This window comes from Pelobates fuscus, chromosome 8 (assembly GCF_036172605.1).
Source record: "Pelobates fuscus isolate aPelFus1 chromosome 8, aPelFus1.pri, whole genome shotgun sequence".
Lineage (NCBI taxonomy): Eukaryota > Metazoa > Chordata > Amphibia > Anura > Pelobatidae > Pelobates > Pelobates fuscus.
This window is the reverse complement of record NC_086324.1, coordinates 169,323,392-169,346,440: the sequence shown is the minus strand read 5'-3', so window position 1 is coordinate 169,346,440 and position 23,049 is coordinate 169,323,392. Positions and strand designations below refer to the sequence as shown.

The window sequence follows — 23,049 nt, the reverse complement described above, 5'->3', positions numbered from 1 at the left end:
CACACACAGTGTAACTCCCAGTACACCTCCAGCCCTCACACACACACAGTATAACTCCCAGTACCTCCAGCCCTCACACAAAGTGTAACTCCCAGTACCTCCAGCCCTCACACACAGTGTAACTCCCAGTACCTCCAGCCCTCACACACAGTGTAACTCCCAGTACCTCCAGCCCTCACACACAGTGTGTAACTCCCAGTACCTCCAGCCCTCACACACAGTGTGTAACTCCCAGTACCTCCAGCCCTCACACACAGTGTGTAACTCCCAGTACCTCCAGCCCTCACACACAGTGTGTAACTCCCAGTACCTCCAGCCCTCACACACAGTGTGTAACTCCCAGTACCTCCAGCCCTCACACACAGTGTGTAACTCCCAGTACCTCCAGCCCTCACACACAGTGTGTAACTCCCAGTACCTCCAGCCCTCACACACAGTGTGTAACTCCCAGTACACCTCCAGCCCTCACACACACACAGTATAACTCCCAGTACCTCCAGCCCTCACACACAGTGTAACTCCCAGTACCTCCAGCCCTCACACACAGTGTAACTCCCAGTACCTCCAGCCCTCACACACAGTGTAACTCCCAGTACCTCCAGCCCTCACACACACAGTGTAACTCCCAGTACCTCCAGCCCTCACACACACAGTGTAACTCCCAGTACCTCCAGCCCTCACACACACAGTGTAACTCCCAGTACCTCCAGCCCTCACACACAGTGTAACTCCCAGTACCTCCAGCCCTCACACACAGTGTAACTCCCAGTACCTCCAGCCCTCACACACAGTGTAACTCCCAGTACCTCCAGCCCTCACACACAGTGTAACTCCCAGTACACCTCCAGCCCTCACACACACACAGTGTAACTCCCAGTACCCCCAGCCCTCACACACAGTGTAACTCCCAGTACACCTCCAGCCCTCACACACACACAGTGTAACTCCCAGTACCCCCAGCCCTCACACACAGTGTAACTCCCAGTACCCCCAGCCCTCACACACAGTGTAACTCCCAGTACCTCCAGCCCTCACACACAGTGTAACTCCCAGTACCCCCAGCCCTCACACACAGTGTAACTCCCAGTACCCCCAGCCCTCACACACAGTGTGTAACTCCCAGTACCTCCAGCCCTCACACACAGTGTAACTCCCAGTACCTCCAGCCCTCACACACAGTGTAACTCCCAGTACCTCCAGCCCTCACACACACACAGTGTAACTCCCAGTACCCCCAGCCCTCACACACAGTGTAACTCCCAGTACCCCCAGCCCTCACACACACAGTGTAACTCCCAGTACCCCCAGCCCACACACAGTATAACTCCCAGTACCTCCAGCCCTCACACACAGTGTAACTCCCAGTACCTCCAGCCATGTCTCCCCGGTTGCAGCTCGATCCTCCCGCCGGACAAACTGTCTGAACGTCAGCAAACCGCCAGCCTGAGCCCTAACAACCGCCAGCGCGTCAGCCCCGCCCCCTGGATACAGCGACGCAGGGATATGACGTCACGGCTGGTGTGGGTGTGCCATGTATAGTGAGAGAGCATGAGACCCCCCCTCCCCCATATCATTACATGTGTCACATTACAGTGACCAGTAATACCCAGTGCCCAGGCCGGATCCTCCATCCCACACTGCAAGTGGGGGCAGGCAGAGGCCATGGGTCCCCCTGTGTGTCCTGATTTCAGGCGCCCAATATGCACAGAATTAACATTAGCCACCCGGAAAATGGCGCCCCCCCTCCAGAGAGTTACAGCACTGGCAGCAGAGGGGTTAAACTCTGTAGGTGCAGATCTTAACCATAGAATGCGACACAAAGACTCCTGGAGTGGTCATGGTGATAGGGGTAATCCTTTAATTATAGCCTTTATAGAACTACTACCAGATTTATTGTGATTAGTCTCATGTAGTTTCTCTATCAGGCGTATCGTATGTACTAAAGTGAGAATTCAAAGTGATTTTCAAATATAAGGTCAGAGTAGCTGCAGTGTGACTATAGATGAAGGTCAGAGTAGCTGCAGTGTGACCATAGATTAAGGTCAGAGTAGCTGCAGTGTGACCATAGATGAAGGTCAGAGTAGCTGCAGTGTGACTATAGATGAAGGTCAGAGTAGCTGCAGTGTGACCATAGATGAAGGTCAGAGTAGCTGCAGTGTGACCATAGATGAAGGTCAGAGTAGCTGCAGTGTGACCATAGATGAAGGTCAGAGTAGCTGCAGTGTGACCATAGATGAAGGTCAGAGTAGCTGCAGTGTGACTATAGATGAAGGTCAGAGTAGCTGCAGTGTGACCATAGATGAAGGTCAGAGTAGCTGCAGTGTGATTATAGATGAAGGTCAGGGTTATTTTCTAAAGTGATTTTCAAATTTAAGGCTAGAGTAGCCGAACTGACAGAAAATCTGACTTGGAGAATTTTTCCAGTTCGGCTACCTTGACCCTGAATTTGAAATTCACTTTGAATTCTTACTTTATCCAATAATCCTGCAAGTGTCTCCTTCACTCCATCTCCCCTTCTCGTTCCATGTCTCTCCTTCTTCTTGTCTTGGCACCATTTCATCTCTCGTTCCACATTCCATGACCTTTTATCCATCACCTATTACTTACCCCTCCCCACTTCATTCTATCACCCAATTTCTATCTATTGCCTCTCCATTATTTTCTCAAACCTTACTGTTTTCATGGAGCCAATCATAGACATGTCATGGCGCACAATATTAACAAACGTTTATAACAGTTCTCTTCAATGCCCAACAGACCGGCACTGTCACCCGGTGTTGTGCAGACATTTGAAAACTATTTGTAAACTAAGCAAGCATGTAGCATCCGGTCATCCTGGCATATGTGTGCAGTAACGATACACCTGTTAATCACATCACACACATGCCCGTCTACCAGTCATCATCGTTTTGTCCCAATCTCAGATATGCTAAACTTGGGTGGTCGGCTGTCACACTGGTATTTGTCACTTAACTGTGTTTCAGCCACCCTCAATACGTAACCAACCTACTGTTTTTAAAAGTGCTGGAGTAGTCATTCCAAGGCTTCTTCCTGCGCACATGACAAGAGCAATCCTATAAAACTTTAACCCCTTAAGGACACATCACATGTCTGACACGTCATAACTCCCTTTTATTCCAGAAGTTTGGTCCTTAAGGGGTTAAAGGGGCTTAAAGAAATGCTGGTGGATTTCTGAAACACAATGTGCTGTGAATACTGGTCAAGTGAAAAAATAAATAAATTAAAAGCAACCCTATACAATTTTTTTTATAAATGCAGCCAGGGAAGCATAATTTGAAGTACGTAATATAGTTTGTGAAATTTAGATTCTGATTGCTTTTATTATTGTTGTGAGATATTGGCTGATAGTTAGAAAATGTTATCAATCAGTTGCCACTGCCTGTTTTATTGCAGTATACATCTTCGTGTCATCACATGAGGACACACTGATGGAATGATATGGGGCATTGGTGTGCAGTTATTCTGTTGCCTAATACTACAATGAGTTGCTAGTAAGTTTGGCACCAACTAGTAAGTCTGGCACTCCCTGCAGGAGTTTATATGTCTTTAGATATTTTTATACTTTTATAGGTGGTATTTAAATGCTAAACTCCACATTGTGTATAGTAGGCTGTAACCATGCACACCTTGGTACACATCATGGTATCTCCCACTCTCTCATTTCCATGTGATCTTCAGTGGTTGTGGCTGGTGAAACCACCATCTTTTCCAGAGGCAAATCTCGCCTAGTCCAACTATTACCGCACTCCCTGCCATGCCAGTCATCATCCAAGGAAAATGACTTCCCATGCATTCAGTACCCATGGTAACACTATTTCCCCCAGCCCCCTTTAAATAGAAGAAAAAATAACCCATACAGTGGCCGACGTCAGACTAGTAGTTATCATTTTATTGATTGGTGACAATCTCAGCACATGGAGAAAGGGCGTAATCATTAAATTAGCATCTAGTGAGGCCACCACATTAATACCCTTTCAAAACTCAATACAGCGAAAACTCAATACAACTGTTATCAGTAAAATAATTATTTATTGTTCTTGTGTAATAAATGCACAGTTTAACTTACAGGAGCTTATTTAACACATACAAATATCTGGAGATGGCGTATATTGTACTGTCACATGACGTCATACTGGATTTGCAAGATCCACGTTTTCCTGGACATATCACTACTTCATGCTGGTGGAAAATGCTACCCTGAAATATCCATATATCTATATATATCTTCTATAGGCTACAGGAAGGAAATCTATAGGCTGATGAAGTCCGTTTCTTGATTAACAAGTTGATTTGTTTCCTGCCCAGTATAAATTCTCCATACTGAAAGACAGTACTTTTCACACGCTGTCCATCAAGATGTGATATGTGTCCAGGATGTCCAGGATGTCACAATGGATCTGATAGCCCTGTGTGGTGCATCACTATGGTGGATGTGATGCACCTTTACTCAATATGGTGGATATGGCAATTCATTTCTTCCAATGTAGGACCATGGCATATCTGTTACAAACCATTTGTGTGTTGAAAGCTCTGCTGATGGTAAATAAAATAACTACTAATTGATCAAATATTTGATTGTTAGGATAGGGTTATTAACCCACAGATTGAATGATGGCATATACTGGCACTGAGCTGTACATGTGGAAGGTTTATTAGCTAGGTCATACATTCAGCGTGGAAGCACTTTAAGATGGACACTGCTGTTTGGATATCTCTGTAGCAGTCACTGCGTCATGTATTTGTTACAGTCCTGGCACTGTCCCATGGTACACAGGAAGAATGGTGTCAGAAAGATGGATCTCCAACGCCAACCTGCTGCTGTAACTGGCGGATCTCTGCGAGCAGCGATGTATTCTGTAAGTTTAGCTGTAAGGAAAGAGAGGACACGAGGATGTGAATACAGAGACAGGGGGAGTGCAAGTCCAATACAGAGATATGGGGAGTGCAAGTCCAATACAGAGATATGGGGAGTGCAATTCCAATACAAAGATAGGGGGAGTGCAATTCCAATACAAAGATAGGGGGAGTGCAATTCCAATACAAAGATAGGGGGGGTTGCAGGGCCCCGTACTGACCTTTGAGGTGTATTTGTAGCATTGCTCTGCCTCCTGCTGTTTCCCGGTCTAGAACAAACATCAAGTGTCAGTGATCATAGCAAGACATGAGCCACATACACCCATTCACATCGGACCACGAGAATTGTGATATAATGCACCATGCTCAGACACAGTCGAGGCCAGGAGATACCCAGCAGGGTTTAAACAACACGATGGACGGATGGATGAAGAGGACATTACATTAATGATAAAGCATAATACTTCCTGTATTCCTGTAAGAGGAACTGCCACTTCTCAGACAGGAACAGTTCCTCGTTCCCTAAGGAAGAATTTATTGGGGTGAATAGTGCGATGGAGGTAAGTAAAAAGCATACTTACCTCCACGGCACTTTGTGTTAGCATGCATGATAGAACATTCCTACAATAGTACTTTATGTTGAGGATTTATGTAATTTACATAAACTGACAGACCTTTCACATAAATAAAATCTGTAACTGAATTAAAACCACTGACAACTCAATTCTCTTAGGGACAAATGTTCGCTACTTTCAAATCACCGAATGACTATCTAGGCAACCTTCGGCACTCAAGATGTTGTGAAATACATCTCCTATAATGCCCTTACAACCATAATGCTAGCAAAGCATCATGGGAGGAGTCCACAAAATCTGAAGCGTGGAAGGTTGCTTACCCCTGCTCTAAGAAAAGGTCTCGTGTGTGCAGTGATTACTGTGCACAAATAGCGTACTGCAAATATGTTGTAGGTTATAAACACAACTGGGATTGCTTCTGGTTCACAAGGAGAGCCAAAAATGAAATCTCCGGAACTCCAGTTAAGCAAGTAAAATGTATCTAATTAAGCCATGTTTGAGGAATGAGTATATCAAATATGTGTCACTGGCACTCAAATTGCAGAATTCACATTGCAAAACGTTTGGGTACATATTTTCCCAGAAATGCAGTGTTATTATCAGAGATTCACAGGGTGATTCCATATTTCACTATCTATTTATATATACACTGTGTTTGGGTCCAATGAAAAAGAACAAAAACCTTATAACATCCAGTGATTAAAAATTCTGCTTAAAATACCCTTTCAAGCCGATGCCTTGGTCTGTTTGTAGAATAAAAACCACGACACACAGCGATAAAGTAATAAACCTTTTTATACAAAATCTTTATTGTTTATCTACCTGTATGAGACACTCAGAGGGATTTTCTCAAAACCAGGAATTTTCAAACATTAATTAGGGAATTTTACATTTTAGTCAAAAATACCCAAACTGGACAAAATATGTCCAGCTCATCTATTCCCATTTTGCGTGGGTTTTGAGGTAGAAGGTAACAACAATACCCGGCTAGTAGCCTCGTACCTGAAATCTTCAGCCCACAGTTATAGTACTGATGGCTATACTAGACACGTCAAGGCTAAGCATTATGGGAAATGTAGAATACAAACCTCAGCACTGCAAAGTTTGCCATAAAGAATGTATTTTGGTAGCACAAGTTTCCTGCTGCATCCACCCGTAATCAGACAGATTTTCCCATCCTTTGCCCTCCTATCAGAGAGCACTGGTTACCTACCTTCAAGCAGATAAGTGCAAGGTATCCCCAAACCTCGGGGTTGTGATTATTGAGAACGTTGGCTTCAGACAGAGCACCTTCCGCCTCCTCCATCTCATCCAGCTGAACAGGAGACATAGAATAAAGACATGAGATAGTTCTCTGATAACATTAGTAAATAACATAACATCCTGCTAATATTACACCGTTGGATAAAACATTGTAAATCACTTAGAACTTGTGTTAACCTTTAGTCATGTCACGGTACCAGACTATGATGAGTAAATCAGATTTCCCTGAAATTGTTTACAGGTGAGCGCAGGTAAGGCCATGCTCATTACATTCTCAATGTTGGCAATGTAATCACAGGAAGCTGAAGTCTGCGTCCCCTAACTGCACAGGTTAATCACACTGAGGAAGGTTGCAGACACCTTGCAAATCCAGCTACTTCTGTCTGTCAGATCCACACATTGCATGCTCTGTGCGAATAGGACTGGTCACACTGAGATCTGGGAGTAATGTGCACAAAAACAGCCATCGTCCTTACTCATCTAACCAGGGCAGGGCACTCACTGTATTAGAGGAGAATAGAAACATTTTTAAGTATCTCCCCCTCCCCATGGATTATCTTTGCCTCCATGAAGATATTCTCTGTCTGTCAGGTGTAAAGGCTGTTATTTTTACATGACAGAAAAAGGGCAGAGCGTCTTACAATGACTGACAGGGAGCTAAGATGGAGGCGGCCAGGTCCAGGACAGAGATATATAAAGCAGTGTGGTTTTCTACCTTTAATTTTATTTTTTCACACATCAATGAATAATGTACAGACCACAATTCACTATTTATTGAAGAAAAATTGGATTTATTTGGAAACAAAAGTGGGCATTCTCCAATACATTTTTTGTCCCATGTTCAAAAGGTGTAAAGCAATCTCAGTAACACAAAATAGATTTACACCACATAGTGTAAAACGTTGGCAGTTAAAGCACAATAGTTAACTCTTAAATAATGTAGTTTGATAAACCTTACCCTATAGCACGCAATGCCAACTCCCAGCCAACTAAGGCATGTAGGGGATCGTTTACAGGCCATCAGGTACGTGTTCTTAGCTTTTTCATACTGTGACAAAGAGAAAGACAAAAGTCAGGGTCCCGAAAATCACATTAGCTTCACTCTATGGGGCAATAGGTTTTTATCGACATACAAAATAAAGAAATTAATTAAAAATAGTCAGGACGATTTATGTGTGATGTTGATGAGATTCATTTGTGAACCTGAGGAATCTGGGAGGACCTATGCATTTTATACAGTTCTTTCCTGCATGTTTGTTTTGTTTTGAACATTTGTGAACATTTTATAAATGAACATATTTTACATAAAGCTCTAGGGGTGAGGTTTTTCTTTTAGTGATTACACGATCAGGGTTATTTACTAAAACTGAAAATGTAAACAGACAAATTGGGAAATGCTCGAAGACAGCTGTGCTTTAAGTTTGTCTAGTTTGGCCTAAAATTTTAATATTTATACTTTAAATTCTCCCTTTAGTAAATAACCGTGTATGTCTCATTCACAGAAAGATACCATAAAGGAGATTTCGATTTTTGCTGGAATGGAATTGACCCCAGTGATAGACTGACATAAATGTCTTAATAGCTCAACGTTACCTCTCCTTCCTCCAGATAAATGGATCCCAGACGCAGAAAGACCGGGTGCATCTCTGACGCATCATCTACCAGGTTCAGCGTGTGTTCGTAGCAGTCCCGAGCATCGCTCCTGTTACCTGTCTGGATGTGCAGGTGTCCAAGGAAAGCCCAGACATCTGGGCACTGCGCAGTAAGCAGAGAATTGTATTAGTTAATCTGAATATACGGTCTGCAGTATCTGTACCAGATTCTTTATGTCTCTCCAGTACCAGTATTGGCTACCAATCATAAAGAGAATGGCATGGAACTTTAAACAAATCACAGAGCTGCAAACATTTTAAAAGGAGAGAATGTTCCAGTTCTGTCACTGTGTCACTGTAAGAGTAACTGTTGCCTTTATCACAGTTAGTTATGGTGACAGTTGGTTAACAGGTATACCTGGTAGTCAACCTGCAATGCCGCATCAAGGTTTTCTTTGGCTTCTTCAACCTCCTTTCTTTGAAGATGCATCTGAGCTCGCAGCAGGCGGTATTTGCAGCTCCGGTCTCCATCCGGACAGAGTAACTCATGAGCCAGGGCCCTGTGTACAAACTGCATACAGAGAATAAGAGCTGGGCATTGAGAGCCACCAGTCAGTCCTACCATCTTACCAAGTCATGACAGGGTGGTGGGATTCTAGTAGAGTGGGGGCAGTAGCTTGTATTGGGTGGGCAGGATTTGAAAGGAGTGTGGTGGTGTCAAGGATAGAGTTTGGGCAGCCCCATGGTGAGGCTGGGCAGGATATGGAGGTGGTTAGAGCACACTCCGGAGAGTGTGGGTGGAACTTGAATGGAATAAAAAGTGCATGTTCAATAAGTGAATGATGATCGTTATATCCAAAATTCAACCATTTTCCGGCTTAACTTAAAGTACAACAGTGATAAAATGTTCACTTAATGTTTTTTTAAAGTTTATTACATTGAATGAAAACTAATGTGGTTTTTTTAAATGAGATATATTGGCTTTGTTTTTTGTTTTAGAAAATGTCACTTTTTATCTGGCTGAGTGGCCATGTTGACTCAGACGCTGACTGCTCAGCCGGGTAAAAAGTGAAGTTTAAACGGTAGAATTTTTTAAATGTAATAAACGTAAAATAGAGAAGTGAAAATATGATGACTGTTGTCCTGTAACACAATGAATTTAATTGAAAATATTTAAAATCACAGGAAAAAAGGAGGTGGAAAACAATAAAAAAACAAACAGAATTTGTATTAATCTAAGGTGTGCTAATCCGATATTAATATGTACAGTTGTTTATAGAAAATGAATTAGGTTATTTCTTTTCCCCATTCCTATGATGGACTGCCAGCGATTTGAAATATTTTGCAATAATCATTATGTTTTAAAGTGAAATCACTGCTTGGATGTTGGATGTAATATTGATCTCAAGGGGCACCAGTCTGTACACTGTACAACAAACAGAATTTCACAGGAGTAACTCGGCTGGATTTACCTAGGAGTAAGGAAACAGCTCTAACATCCATATTATGCTGGTTTGGAGGAGTGAAAAACATCATGCTTTATATTATCAGATCCTGTCTGCCCGCACATTGCTGGGAGGTAAAAGCACTACAGGGATACCGTCATTAAAACATGGTACAGACACTTGCTAGTGGGATTTTGGGATTTGATATTGAAAATCATCTAAACATGTTTCAATGTCTTCTTTAACCCTTTCAGTATGTACGGCCATGTAGGCATGCAAAGGGTTAACCAGTACCCAAGTTTCCCAAGGATGAGGTTCTGACCTGCGTGGCATTAGCCTGTGCCAGGAATTGTGCCAGTTCCATGAAAATACTGCGGGCTTCAGGTGCTAGGATGCTGTCTGTGCTGACGCTGGCAGATGCTCCTAGAACAGAATATGCATCACACGATAGGTTAAGATTGTAACACGGGAGACCATAACAATCAGTTGCACCAAAACAATTACCGGTATGTATAAGGGTTAATCCAACACCATAACCACTTCTGCTTTTAGATATGGCCATTGTGGTAGAAACCCGAATGTGCAGTGTTTCTCCTTGAGTATAATCTGCACTTTTGTGCCGGGGACTAGTTAGCACTGCCTAGTAATAATTCTGTGCAAAAATGACGTCTGTTGTCAGTGCGCTGGCGACAGACATATTCATCTTCTACCATTGCAGGTAGCGCTGGGAGCATGCATGCAAGGAAAAGCTTCAACTTCACCTCCCTTCCTCCTGCATTCCCTCCCCGCCTCCCTCCTTTTACTGGAATGATCCTTTTTTGATTTCTTACATGAATTTTGAGCCTAGAAAACCGATCCAATCAAATGCCTCTCTAGCATTTTGGAGAGACGGAGTCATGGCCGGGCATGGAAAGAGAGGAGAAGAACCTCACTCGGCGCTGGATTTAAAGTGAGTTTAAAATGTAGGTATTTATTTTACGGGCTTCAAAGAACATGAAGGACAACAAGAATTGCAAGCAATTTAGGTTTCTGAAAAGGGTGTTCATTGGGGAGATCTTTCCTTCAGAGCAACAAAGGAGACCAACTGCCGAATACAGAATGCCTATTGGACAGCAGTGGTTCCCAGCCAGAACAAGGAACCGGAGAGGGCTCGTCTCAATTAAGGTTACCTTTCTCGCTGGTTTCCTCCTCTGCTACTGGCGCATTATCAGGGTCTATAGTGTCTGTTGCAGGTGACGGTCTTTCGCTCGCTTCCTTGGGTTGGCACAGTTTGTTAGCATCGGAGAAAGCCATTTCCATCCGGATATCATTGCCTTGGATTTCATAAAACAGCCCTGCAGTATAAGCGTAAACAGTGAATGCCAAGTACAAAGCTCAAAGATCAGGTGGTACATAAAGGTATAAAGGTCTCCAGAATCCAGAGATGGTATTATGTTAGCCAAACATTATTATTGGCTTTTATATATCGCCAAAAAATTTTAAGCAGTGCTTTACAATTATAATGTGAGGATATTAAAGCAAATAAGAAACAAACTGTTACAAGTGTTAACAAAAAAAACAAGGTTATTTAGGGCCCTGCTCAAATAAGCTTACAATCTAGGGGAGGTGATGTATAAAAAAACACACAAGAGAGTGGGGGATAAGATCAACAGGTGAGTGTTGGAAGGTAGGAGACTGAAGTAGACAGTGGAGTCATTAATTATATATTAAAAGACAGGGGTCAGACAGCTTAAACATGTTGCATGTCTTGTTGATGAAATGCGCTTTTCCACTACTGATGTAACATAATGTAGGAATCCTGGCGGTATCATGTAACATCAGTCTATTTAAATAAACCCGCTAGGATCTCCTTGCACTAATAACTGTGTCGAACCGCTAACCGTATTTGCCACTTTAACCTCTGTACTCCTTCCTAGATATTCCTTACATGGGCCCCACCACAATTGCAAAACCTCTGAATCCTGAAAGAACCTCTCTATAAAACTACCTCTCGTTTCACCAACTCCAAACCTACAGATTGTTTCCACGTTCCTACCTCCTCATTGCTTAATAACGGCCTCAGGCTACTATACCAGATTCTAATCAACTTGTTATATTTGTACCCTCTCTCGAATCATGTACAATACAGGACAGGACACTTTCCCTTATTGTATTACCGGACTCTGTATTAAAACACAAATTGGATAAGACGACTATCTGACTTTCCTTACTGGTATGTGACCTCGTCAACATTACCCAAGAGGCTATAGGCTGGCCTGAAAAGATGAGTTTGATAAGACTTCTTAAAGGATTGAAGACTACAGGAAAGTCTGATGGGGAAAGCAGCCTATTCCATAAGAATGGAGCTAACTTTGAGAATCCTACGTCCTCTTACTATCTGTATAAGACTTCAAAGCCGTGTTCACAGTGCCAATGAGAAAGAGTCATATAAGAAGTAGACAGTGATTCATGTCAGCACAGTCATCTCTCATTGGCTGAGCAACACAGACATTGAAGCCAATCAATAGAACTTAAAAAAAAAATTTTTTTATTCATGTTCAGTCAACTATTTAATGTTCCTGATTGATGTTAGTTTTAATGGAATCTCCGATGGCCAGCTTGGGTTCTGCCTTGTTCCTGTCTTTTCCTTCCTTGCCCGGTCTTCTTGGGGGCTGAGGTTTAAAGGATTATTCCAGGCACCACGAACACCTCAGTGATTTTAAGTTTTGAGGATGCTTGGAGTTTGTTACAGTTTGAAACACTACACAAACAGAAGCCCTGTAACTTTACCTCTTTTTGGTTGGAGTTCCCCTTTAAATGAAGACTTATATACTACTTATCAGTACCAATCTCAGCTAGAGGGCCTCATTCCAAGGAACTCATCCTCTAAATGGAGGGGGCTGCTCTGTATTAAGCATGCATGCTGGGACCCTATGCTAAGAGGTACACAGAGAGGGTGACAGAACCGAATATGAATGGACTTGTCAATATACATTAGATTAAGATGAGGAGGCAAAATTTAGAGATCATAGTGCTTAGATCCTTCCCAGTGTACAAGCGTGTTAAGAGGAGCTCTTACCTAACATTGTCCGAGCTAAGGTACTTGTAGGATCCACACAGGTAGCGTCTTCAAAGAAAACTTCAGCATCATCATATTTACCATTCAGAACTGCCATTATGCCACAGAGTAACAAGCTGGACAGGGGAAAAGCAATATTATAGAAAATTTAATTGTGATCTGATGTTTTGGCATTTTGGAGGTGTGGGCACAGATGGGGTTATTCCAGGACATTTTGGGCAAATTCATGACCTTCTGAGAATCATTTATGGAACTGAAAATGTCATTTTTTTTTTTTTTTATATTCTTTATTTTTGCAGTGCAAAAGAGTTAACAACACGCATGGGGTACCCCAAAGGTAGTCCACATGCTTTTACATAACATTTTCGATAATTAGGGGTATGTTAGTACTTGCACTTTTTTATGGTTAGTCTGCATTTGTAGTAGTTTAGTTGCAAGATTTTAGAAGTGCAGGGTATAACAGACAGGCATACAGTGAGATGTACTGCACTTTTTTTTATAGTAGCACAAAACAAAATTATAAAGCAAAGACTTGTCAGGGAAGAAAGATTAGAATAGAGCAATCAACAGGGTACTCTAGCTGACAATGTGATTGTGTATTAGTATATTTGTACCACCGGGTAGACAACAGTGTGAGAGAGATCGTGAGGCATATAATCTTAAATCATGAGGAACTTTGTTTAGGAAAAACTGGGTTACTCCACTACTCGAGCTCTGGTGAGGGCTTGTGCCTTGTGTCCATAGTCCTGCTTTCTCCATGAGGCTGAATCTTGTGCCCTCAGGGTCTCTGTTTCTCCCAGGGGTATATGGACAGGTGTCTGGATGTCCCTCCCTGCGGCCCCCAGCCCATAAGGAGAGTGGGGCGCTGGGTTGCTGATGTGATTGGTGGAGCGGCAGGAGGTAAGTACCTGACATGCTTCGGACCTCGGAGGAGGCTGAGGATCTGCTACGGTTGCTTGCTGTAGTGGGTCCGATGGCTTAGCAAGGTTGCGAGCAGTGCGCTTAAAACTTAGTTCCCTCCGGGCTAGACAGCCCGCCGTTGCTCTGCTGTGACCGCCTGTGTTCTTAGGCTTGTTGTAGGCGAGGCGGCCATCTTGATTTTTGCCATGCGGTCTCGGGTTTGTGTTTCCGACGCTCAAGTGGCTTGAGTGTTCGCTGCATCCCCGGTGGGGTCCGGGATAACCCCCCCGGCCCACAGGGGGGGAGAACGGGGCCCTCGGTAGGTGCGTGGGGGGTCCCGCCGGACTAAGCGCGGGAGACCGGCCGCATCTCCCGCCAGAGCCTCACGGCAGGCCGCAGTCCCAGCTGCCCAGCAGTCAGCCTCGCCGGTAGGACGGGGTTCAGTATGTCCGCCGACAGTTGTGCTCGGGTCCCCTTTGCCTTCTAGTAGCTGCTAGTAGCTGCTGTGTGGTGTTCTTTAGGGGGGAAAGAATAATTTTGAGCTGGATATTAGGGTTTCACAGAGGAGCCGAGGTGCCCCACGTCCATCCAGCTCGGCGGCCAGGCCCCGCCCCCCCTGAAAATGTAATTTAGAACAGGACCTGTGAGTTTAATTACTGTAGAGCTCTATGATACACTTATGCACACTAAGTATTACTGTGAAGTTTTATTGCTGTGGAGCTCTGTGATACAATCCTTGATACCACGCCTAGGGGGACAGAGGGGTTTGGTCTCGAAGAAGAATTGTCCTTCTTAAAGTGAGATATTTGGCTCTCTAGTGGCTTGTATCTTCCCATCCGCAGCTCCCAGTGCTACCCTATCGATGACTTCCTTTAGTTAACATCTGGGTATCAGCAGATACGGTGCATACAGACAATGCTCAGTGCTGACCATCTATATGGTTGGGAGAACAGTCAGAACTGAATACCTGTGAAGGTGGTTCCTGTCTCTAACCAGTGCCTCGTGGAAACATTCCTGGGCCTTAATATGGTCACCAATCAGGAGTTTAAATTTGCCATAATCCAGCCAGTGACCAACGCTCTGACTGTCACGAGCCAGTCTCTGCAAAGGAAAAATAGAGACATATTTAAAACAGGTAATGTAAGTGTTTAAAGTATTTGGAGTATTTCTCCACACACAGAGTGACATTATATAGAGAATAATCACATGTAGTAGTTGCATGCAATGGATCTGGGAGTGAGTGTTACTGTACAAAGTAAAATGATTTCCAAATCTACTAGTAAAGACCTGGACCGGAGAAGCACATTGTACATTCTCACGTTGCACATGATCTCCGACAGCGAGTGCCCCAATGTGTTCCTGTTTAGTCTTCGAGAGTTAAGTGAGAATTAACACATGTGGAATGTATTCACTGTGAACCAGTCACAGCTCCAGAAATCATTTCCAAGAATCGCAGTATATTTTACAGAGAGTTTGTATAAATGATAGCAGGGACCGAGTGACCTCTCAGTCTGATTCATTACTATATACGTCGTAAGTAATTCTGTCTAGATTTCTCCACCTGCAAATCCCTCTATTTCTGTGTGACACAATATTAATGTAGACGTTTTGGTGAGTAGATGCTGTCCCTATTGTTCAGCAATGTAAAACATTGCCATTTCTGAGAAACAACAATGCCTATAAAACATCTTTACTGGTTGTAAAGTCAGACAGTTGCTCGAGGCACTTCCTCCTTAAGACAAGAACTGGCTTTCTCATTAGGCAGAATAGGCATTTACCTACAGGCGCCTGTCCTGTAGGAGGCGCCTGCTCTGTCTGTTTAAATCCTCCTCCCGACCTCCTGTCAAAGTGTATCAGGCATATGGGATTGCCATTTAAGTCATCTGACCAATGACCAGCCTAAGTGTGCCCCAGCTAACTCACCGTGGCAGCCAGTGTCAAGGAGGTCTGACATCGAAAGGGGGCCTCCTAAGCTATACATTTTATATAGGGAACCCCTCCGATGATTTCATATAACATATTCATTCATAGCAGGTAACAGTGACAGCTGTACCTTTCTACCAGATCACGTAGAATTCCTGGCATAGGGTAAATGGCCAGCGTACCTAAACATACATGTGATTTTAACCCCAGCAAGTTATCATTTTATCATTCACCGCTATTAAAGAATAAAATGTTGAATACAAGTGCAAGTTTCTTTACAGGTGATGCTCCATTATCACTACTGAACATAATTTTATAAGAACAGTAACTGTAGCAACAGCAGCAGCATCACCATTGCTTAGAAATACACTAAATCTGTAAACGAACAATTATCTGATTGCCATCTATATGTTTGTCAGGCCTGGTTCATTTTAGTGTGACGTAAGGATCAATAAGTAGAATAAAAAGCATTTCCTATTGTGGTTGAAACTACCGATGTAGAACTACGTGAATTGCTCTGTTTCACCTCCCAAGGTATTTAGTTTGCTTTCTGGAGATGAACAGAAATGTTAGAGGGTTTCTGGTCATATTTAGTAACATCCACTAATCCACCCATGTCAAAGAACTGACTATGGGTCTGCAATCCAAAGACAAAACAGCCGGATCAGAGCAATCTCCTCTAACTTACTTATTATTAACAAACTGCTGCAACCTGGCTGTCAAGTCCTCTCTATTCCCAAATGACTGATGACCCTATACGGGTACATTTATATAATACAATTAGCATAATCCTTGTAGAAGGGTAGAAGGAATCATCAACCAGTCATTATTTCTTACTTCTAAATAATAATATAATAATAATAATAACTAATATATCTAAAATAAATACAAACTAACAGCTCAGGGTTATTCACTAGAGAGTGTGAATTGTTGGGGATTGATAGTGAACTGAAAGCATCGCTGGTTTCAGAGAATTTGTACCATTTGGCTATTGTGGCATAACATTTGAAAATAGCATGTGGGGTTCATTCACTAAACACTGAATTACAGGGAATTAACGTCTAAATGGCAAAATGTAGGCCAAACTAGTGGATGTGGAAAAACTCTCAATGTCAGCCAGTCACAGCTCTGCTGTTATAGCCAGAAATTGGCCATTCAGAGTTCCCTTTACTACAAGACAAGTCACTGTATAAACATGGCTGTACTTTCTATATAACCCCAGTATGATCGCTGCCCTGTTCCAGGGGAAATCACAGTCTTTTTACCTCCTGGTAGTAAAGCTCAGCCAGCGTAAAATCTTCATTGAGCTCTGCTTCCCGGGCAAAGCGGTACAGTTGTTCAGGGTCGCTCATAGGAGGAGGTGGGGGATCTTCTCTGCCCTCAAACAAAGTCTGCGGTTTGCAAAAGTTTTATTGTTTAAAATGTTTAAAGCATAAAATGCACAATGCATTATTTTATATAGTAATGTTACTGTGTATATTATTGTATATAATGCACTTATTGTATATATTGTATATAGTAACGTTACTGTGTATATTATTGTATATAGTGCACTTATTGTATATATTGTATATAGTAATGTTACTGTGTATATTATTGTATATAATGCACTTATTGTATATATTGTATATAGTAACGTTACTGTGTATATTATTGTATATAGTGCACTTACTGTATATATTGTATATAGTAACGTTACTGTGTATATTATTGTATATAGTGGTGACGTGCACCTGATTTACCTATTCAGGGCGATGGGCGTCTGACTTACCTTATTTAGGGTGATGTGCACCGGATTTACCTAGTCAGGGCGATGGGCGTCTGACTCACCTTATTTAGGGTGATGTGCAGGGCTATGGGAGTCTGACTCACCTTAGGGTGATGTGCACCTGATTTACCCATTCAGGGTGATGGGCGTCTGACTAACCTTATTTAGGGTGATGTGCACCTGATTTACCCATTCAGGGCGATGGGCGTCTGACTCACCTTATTTAGGGTGATGTGCACCTGATTTACCTATTCAGAGCGATGAGCGTCTGACTCACCTTATTTAGGATGATGTGCACCTGATTTACCTATTCAGGGCGATGGGCGTCTGACTCACCTTATTTAGGGTGATGTGCAGGGCTATGGGAGTCTGACTCACCTTAGGGTGATGTGCACCAGATTTACCCATTCAGGGTGATGGGCTGACTAACCTTATTTAGGGTGATGTGCACCTGATTTACCCATTCAGGGCGATGGGCGTCTGACTCACCTTATTTAGGGTGATGTGCACCTGATTTAACCCATTCAGGGCGATGGGCGTCTGACTCACCTTATTTAGGATGATGTGCACCTGATTTACCTATTCAGGGCGATGGGCGTCTTACTCACCTTATTTAGGGTGATGTGCAGGGCTATGGGAGTCTGACTCACCTTAGGGTGATGTGCACCTGATTTACCCATTCAGGGTGATGGTCGTCTGACTAACCTTATTTAGGGTGATGTGCACCTGATTTACCCATTCAGGGCGATGGGCGTCTGACTCACCTTATTTAGGGTGATGTGCACCTGATTTAACCCATTCAGGGCGATGGGCGTCTGACTCACCTTATTTAGGGTGATGTGCACCTGATTTACCTATTCCGGGGCGATGGGCGTCTGACTCACCTTATTTAGGGTGATGTGCACCTGATTTACCCATTCAGGGCGATGGGCGTCTGACTCACCTTATTTAGGGTGATGTGCACCTGATTTACCAATTCAGGGCGATGGGCGTCTGACTCACCTTATTTAGGGTGATGTGCACCTGATTTACCCATTCAGGGCGATGGGCGTCTGACTCACCTTATTTAGGGTGATGTGCACCTGATGTACCTATTCAGAGCGATGGGTTTCTGACTCACCTTATTTAGGGTGATGTGCAGGGCTATGGGCATCTGACTCACCTTATTTAGGGTGATGTGCACCTGATTTACCTATTCAGGGCGATGGGCGTCTGACTCACCTTATTTAGGGTGATGTGCATCTGATTTACCTATTCAGGGTGATGGGCGTCGGACTAACCTTATTTAGGGTGATGTGCATCTGATCCACCAGATAGATGTACAGCTCACTCAGGAATGTCTGCAGCTGCTCGGGATCTTCAAAAGCTGTAGTCCTCAGGTATTTCTCCCTCACAATCTTCACAACCGCATGCTGCAAAAAGGAGAACATCTCAGATCCTCTCCCCGCATATTTATTGCATTATTTGTTTCAATACCATTTTTCTTCAAATTGAATTAATTTGCTAAATACATATTAGTTCCCAAACTAAGCCAATCTAGTTAACACCTTCCATTGCTTTTTATTTATTTTTTTAGAAAGATCCCATTCTGGGTTTTGGCACTCTGTGTCAGCACCTCCCAAATACCCCTCTAGTGTCTATCTTCCTGAACAAACTGTAGTAAAGCTCAGTCCTTCAATCCAATGATGCTCATAGCAGCATTTGATTGGAGGAGCGCAGTGATTTACCACACATGTGTATCTCGAGTAGCATTGGATTGGATGAGATAGTGGAAGATGTCAGAAGGTTTGCTGGCAGAGGCCGAGCAGGCAGCACCAGCAGAGGTGTCTTGGTGCTGGAATCAAGATATGTACGTACACATTATTCTAACTTTTTAGCAGCAAACAGGGGTCAACAGAGATCACAACAGTAAAAATTAACTAATATTCAGAAAAAATGATTGCTATGTTTGGAACTATAGGTTCCCTTTTAGTGCCTAATATGAAAGTATTATGTTAACCAGTTTCTTTTTTAAAGCAAGAACTGGTTAGAGACATTGTAAGGGAATTCTCAGGCCAAAATAATGAATCTGGGGGGAAACATTTCCAACTCATCTCTTTAATTCAAAGCACAGAATAAAAATCTTACATGGAAATCTTTTAATTTTAAAAGGACACTATAGTCACCTGAACAACTTTAGCTTAATGAAGCAGTTTTGGTGTATAGAACATGCCCCTGCAGCCTCACTGCTCAATCCTCTGCCATTTAGGAGTTAAATCCCTTTGTTTATGAACCCTAGTCACACCTCCCTGCATGTGACTTGCACAGCCTTCCATAAACACTTCCTGTAAAGAGAGCCCTATTTAGGCTTTCTTTATTGCAAGTTCTGTTTAATTAAGATTTTCTTATCCCCTGCTATGCTAATAGCTTGCTAGACCCTGCAAGAGCCTCCTGTATGTGATTAAAGTTCAATTTAGAGATTGAGATACAATTATTTAAGGTAAATTACATCTGTTTGAAAGTAAAACCATTTTTTTTTCATGCAGGCTCTGTCAATCATAGCCAGGGGAGGTGTGGCTAGGGCTGCATAAACAGAAACAAAGTGATTTAACTCCTAAATGACAGTGAATTGAGCAGTGAAATTGCAGGGGAATGATCTATACACTAAAACTGCTTTATTTAGCTAAAGTAATTTAGGTGACTATAGTGTTCCTTTAACAAGCACAAAGAAGATGAAATAAACTGTGTACTTACCCCTAAAGGCATGCAGATACATGTTGCATTATTACAGACACAGTGTTAACATTGAGAAGTATATTTAACTAAAACGATATAGACAGCCTGTATAAGGCTTGTTCTTAGTAAAAGCTAAATATATATTAATGTATGCCTTCTGTAGGATTGCGGTTGCCGTGGTGATAAAAAAAAATGTTTACCAAGAACAAAACATACAGATAACACAACTGTAGTCATGGGTATGTACCTAATAAAGACATAAAGACATTAATTCTCAAAATCACATCCATGTAACCCATGTTCCCTATTGCAACAATAAAAGAGAACACATTACAAATACCAGAAATGATACGATTTATGTCCTAATGTCTCTCTCTTTTAGGAGCTCTGTATTGGTGTGCCTGAGTGTATAACAGAGCTCCACAGCAATAATACTCCCAGTAATGTGTCTGAGTGTATAACAGAACTCCACAGCAATAATACTCCCAGTAATGTGTCTGAGTGTATAACAGAGCTCCACAGCAATAATACTCCCAGTAATGTGTCTGAGTGTATAACAGAGCTCCACAGCAATAATACTCCCAGTAATGTGTCTGAGTGTATAACAGAGCTCCACAGCAATAATACTCCCAGTAATGTGTCTTAGTGTATAACAGAGCTCCACAGCAATAATACTCCCAGTAATGTGTCTGAGTGTATAACAGAGCTCCACAGCAATAATACTCCCAGTAATGTGTCTTAGTGTATAACAGAGCTCCACAGCAATAACACTCCCAGTAATGTGTCTGAGTGTATAACAGAGCTACACAGCAATAATACTCCCAGTATTGTGTCTGAGTGTATAACAGAGCTACGCAGCAATAATACTCCCAGTAATGTGTCTGTGTGTATAACAGAGCTCCACAGCAATAATACTCCCAGTAATGTGTCTGAGTGTTTAACAGAGCTACACAGCAATAATACTCCCAGTATTGTGTATGTGTGTATAACAGAGCTCCACAGCAATAATACTCCCAGTAATGTGTCTGAGTGTATAACAGAACTCCACAGTAATAATACTCCCAGTAATGTGTCTGAGTGTATAACAGAGCTATACAGCAATAATACTCCCAGTATTGTGTCTGAGTGTATAACAGAGCTACGCAGCAATAATACTCCCAGTAATGTGTCTGTGTGTATAACAGAGCTCCACAGCAATAATACTCCCAGTAATGTGTCTGAGTGTTTAACAGAGCTACACAGCAATAATACTCCCAGTATTGTGTATGTGTGTATAACAGAGCTCCACAGCAATAATACTCCCAGTAATGTGTCTGAGTGTATAACAGAACTCCACAGTAATAATACTCCCAGTAATGTGTCTGAGTGTATAACAGAGCTACACAGCAATAATACTCCCAGTATTGTGTCTGAGTGTATAACAGAGCTACGCAGCAATAATACTCCCAGTAATGTGTCTGTGTGTATAACAGAGCTCCACAGCAATAATACTCCCAGTAATGTGTCTGAGTGTTTAACAGAGCTACACAGCAATAATACTCCCAGTATTGTGTATGTGTGTATAACAGAGCTCCACAGCAATAATACTCCCAGTAATGTGTCTGAGTGTATAACAGAACTCCACAGTAATAATACTCCCAGTAATGTGTCTGTGTGTATAACAGAGCTCCACAGCAATAATACTCCCAGTAATGTGTCTGAGTGTTTAACAGAGCTACACAGCAATAATACTCCCAGTATTGTGTATGTGTGTATAACAGAGCTCCACAGCAATAATACTCCCAGTAATGTGTCTGAGTGTATAACAGAACTCCACAGCAATAATACTCCCAGTAATGTGTCTGAGTGTATAACAGAGCTTCACAGCAATAATACTCCCAGTAATGTGTCTGAGTGTATAACAGAGCTCCACAGTAATAATATTCTCAGTAATGTGTCTTTAAACTACAATAAATGTGTTCAGAAATCAGTCTGTGTAAATAAAGATACATTGTTCTTGTTCTAAATTACATTTTAGTTCTATAAATTGTTATTATTAAGTCTCCTGAAATGTCTCAGAACAGCCCTGCCCGGGCCATACGTCTAAAATGGCAGGGTCCCACTATGCCCATTTAAAGTGTTGGGAGGTATAGCATTTTTTTTTATGTCTGTAGGTGTAATGTATGGCAGTATAGAACTGGGAAATGTCTAAATCCTAGACTGCTGAGGTGTATTGAGGAGCGGTTTGGGAGCCACTGATACAGACTGATACAGACTGCAAATCTGAACTAACTAACCTGTTTTCTTTACAAAATTTAAACTACCAAAAATATTCCGATTAAATAGAAATGTATAGATTAATGGGAGTTCTCTCTCAGGAATGACAGAAGAGGATAAATGTCCTGAGTGCCCAACAAAAGAAGTGCCGAAAAAGCTAAACGTGGCTAAAAAAGCGAAACTGGCGAGTTCAGTCCTTCCCCCAGGTATTTACTTTTGGGTCACTCCATTGGAGATTGAGATGACTCCTATCAGAAAAGGATGTCAGATGCAGCATGTCTCGCTGCTGTTTTGATTCTCAGTTCTATTGAATATAGAGATTGAGTATTTGGCGTTTACAATGTAGCTACCTTAAGTTGTTCTTTAAATGCAAAGTATTTCCCAGAGCAATTCAGCTCATAGTTGAGTTGGCTTTTTTGTTCATCCAAGGTCTGTCTATCTATCTCTTGTCCATTCTCCACCTGCTGCCCAAACAGCTGCCAGTACTCCTCAAGTAATGAGTTGGTAATGCTGGTGATCTGATTCTGATAATCTGCGACTGCCTGAACAGACGACAAAAGAAATGTATTAGGCAGAGCGTCTCAGTGATTTAATAAAAAGTCGATGGATAGCATGCGCAGTGATTCAGTGATAACGATGTCAATGGACTGACTCAATAAGGCCTACTGCTTTGAAGATC

The 23,049-nt window shown here is 42.4% G+C and overlaps 2 protein-coding genes across 2 annotated transcripts in view; both read right to left on the bottom strand.

The window, feature by feature from the left end:
* Positions 1-1,479, bottom strand: part of WDR90 (WD repeat domain 90) — a 39,954-nt gene extending 38,475 nt beyond the window's left edge. Inside the window, exon 1 of the mRNA XM_063430766.1 lies at positions 1,369-1,479. Within this exon, the coding sequence (XP_063286836.1) occupies positions 1,369-1,378 (10 nt within the window). The 5' untranslated portion in view covers positions 1,379-1,479. The remainder of the gene's footprint in view (positions 1-1,368) is intronic.
* Positions 1,480-4,030: 2,551 nt separating this feature from the next.
* CFAP70 (cilia and flagella associated protein 70) overlaps positions 4,031-23,049 on the bottom strand; it is a 32,504-nt gene continuing 13,485 nt past the window's right edge. The window contains exons 15-27 of the mRNA XM_063430764.1: positions 22,721-22,912; positions 18,680-18,811; positions 16,897-17,022; positions 14,676-14,809; positions 12,809-12,924; positions 10,920-11,084; positions 10,073-10,173; positions 8,724-8,876; positions 8,307-8,468; positions 7,672-7,761; positions 6,664-6,765; positions 5,097-5,144; positions 4,031-4,887 (exon numbers count right to left, since the gene is read on the bottom strand). Of these exons, the coding sequence (XP_063286834.1) occupies positions 4,807-4,887; positions 5,097-5,144; positions 6,664-6,765; positions 7,672-7,761; positions 8,307-8,468; positions 8,724-8,876; positions 10,073-10,173; positions 10,920-11,084; positions 12,809-12,924; positions 14,676-14,809; positions 16,897-17,022; positions 18,680-18,811; positions 22,721-22,912 (1,602 nt within the window). The 3' untranslated portion in view covers positions 4,031-4,806. The remainder of the gene's footprint in view (positions 4,888-5,096; positions 5,145-6,663; positions 6,766-7,671; positions 7,762-8,306; positions 8,469-8,723; positions 8,877-10,072; positions 10,174-10,919; positions 11,085-12,808; positions 12,925-14,675; positions 14,810-16,896; positions 17,023-18,679; positions 18,812-22,720; positions 22,913-23,049) is intronic.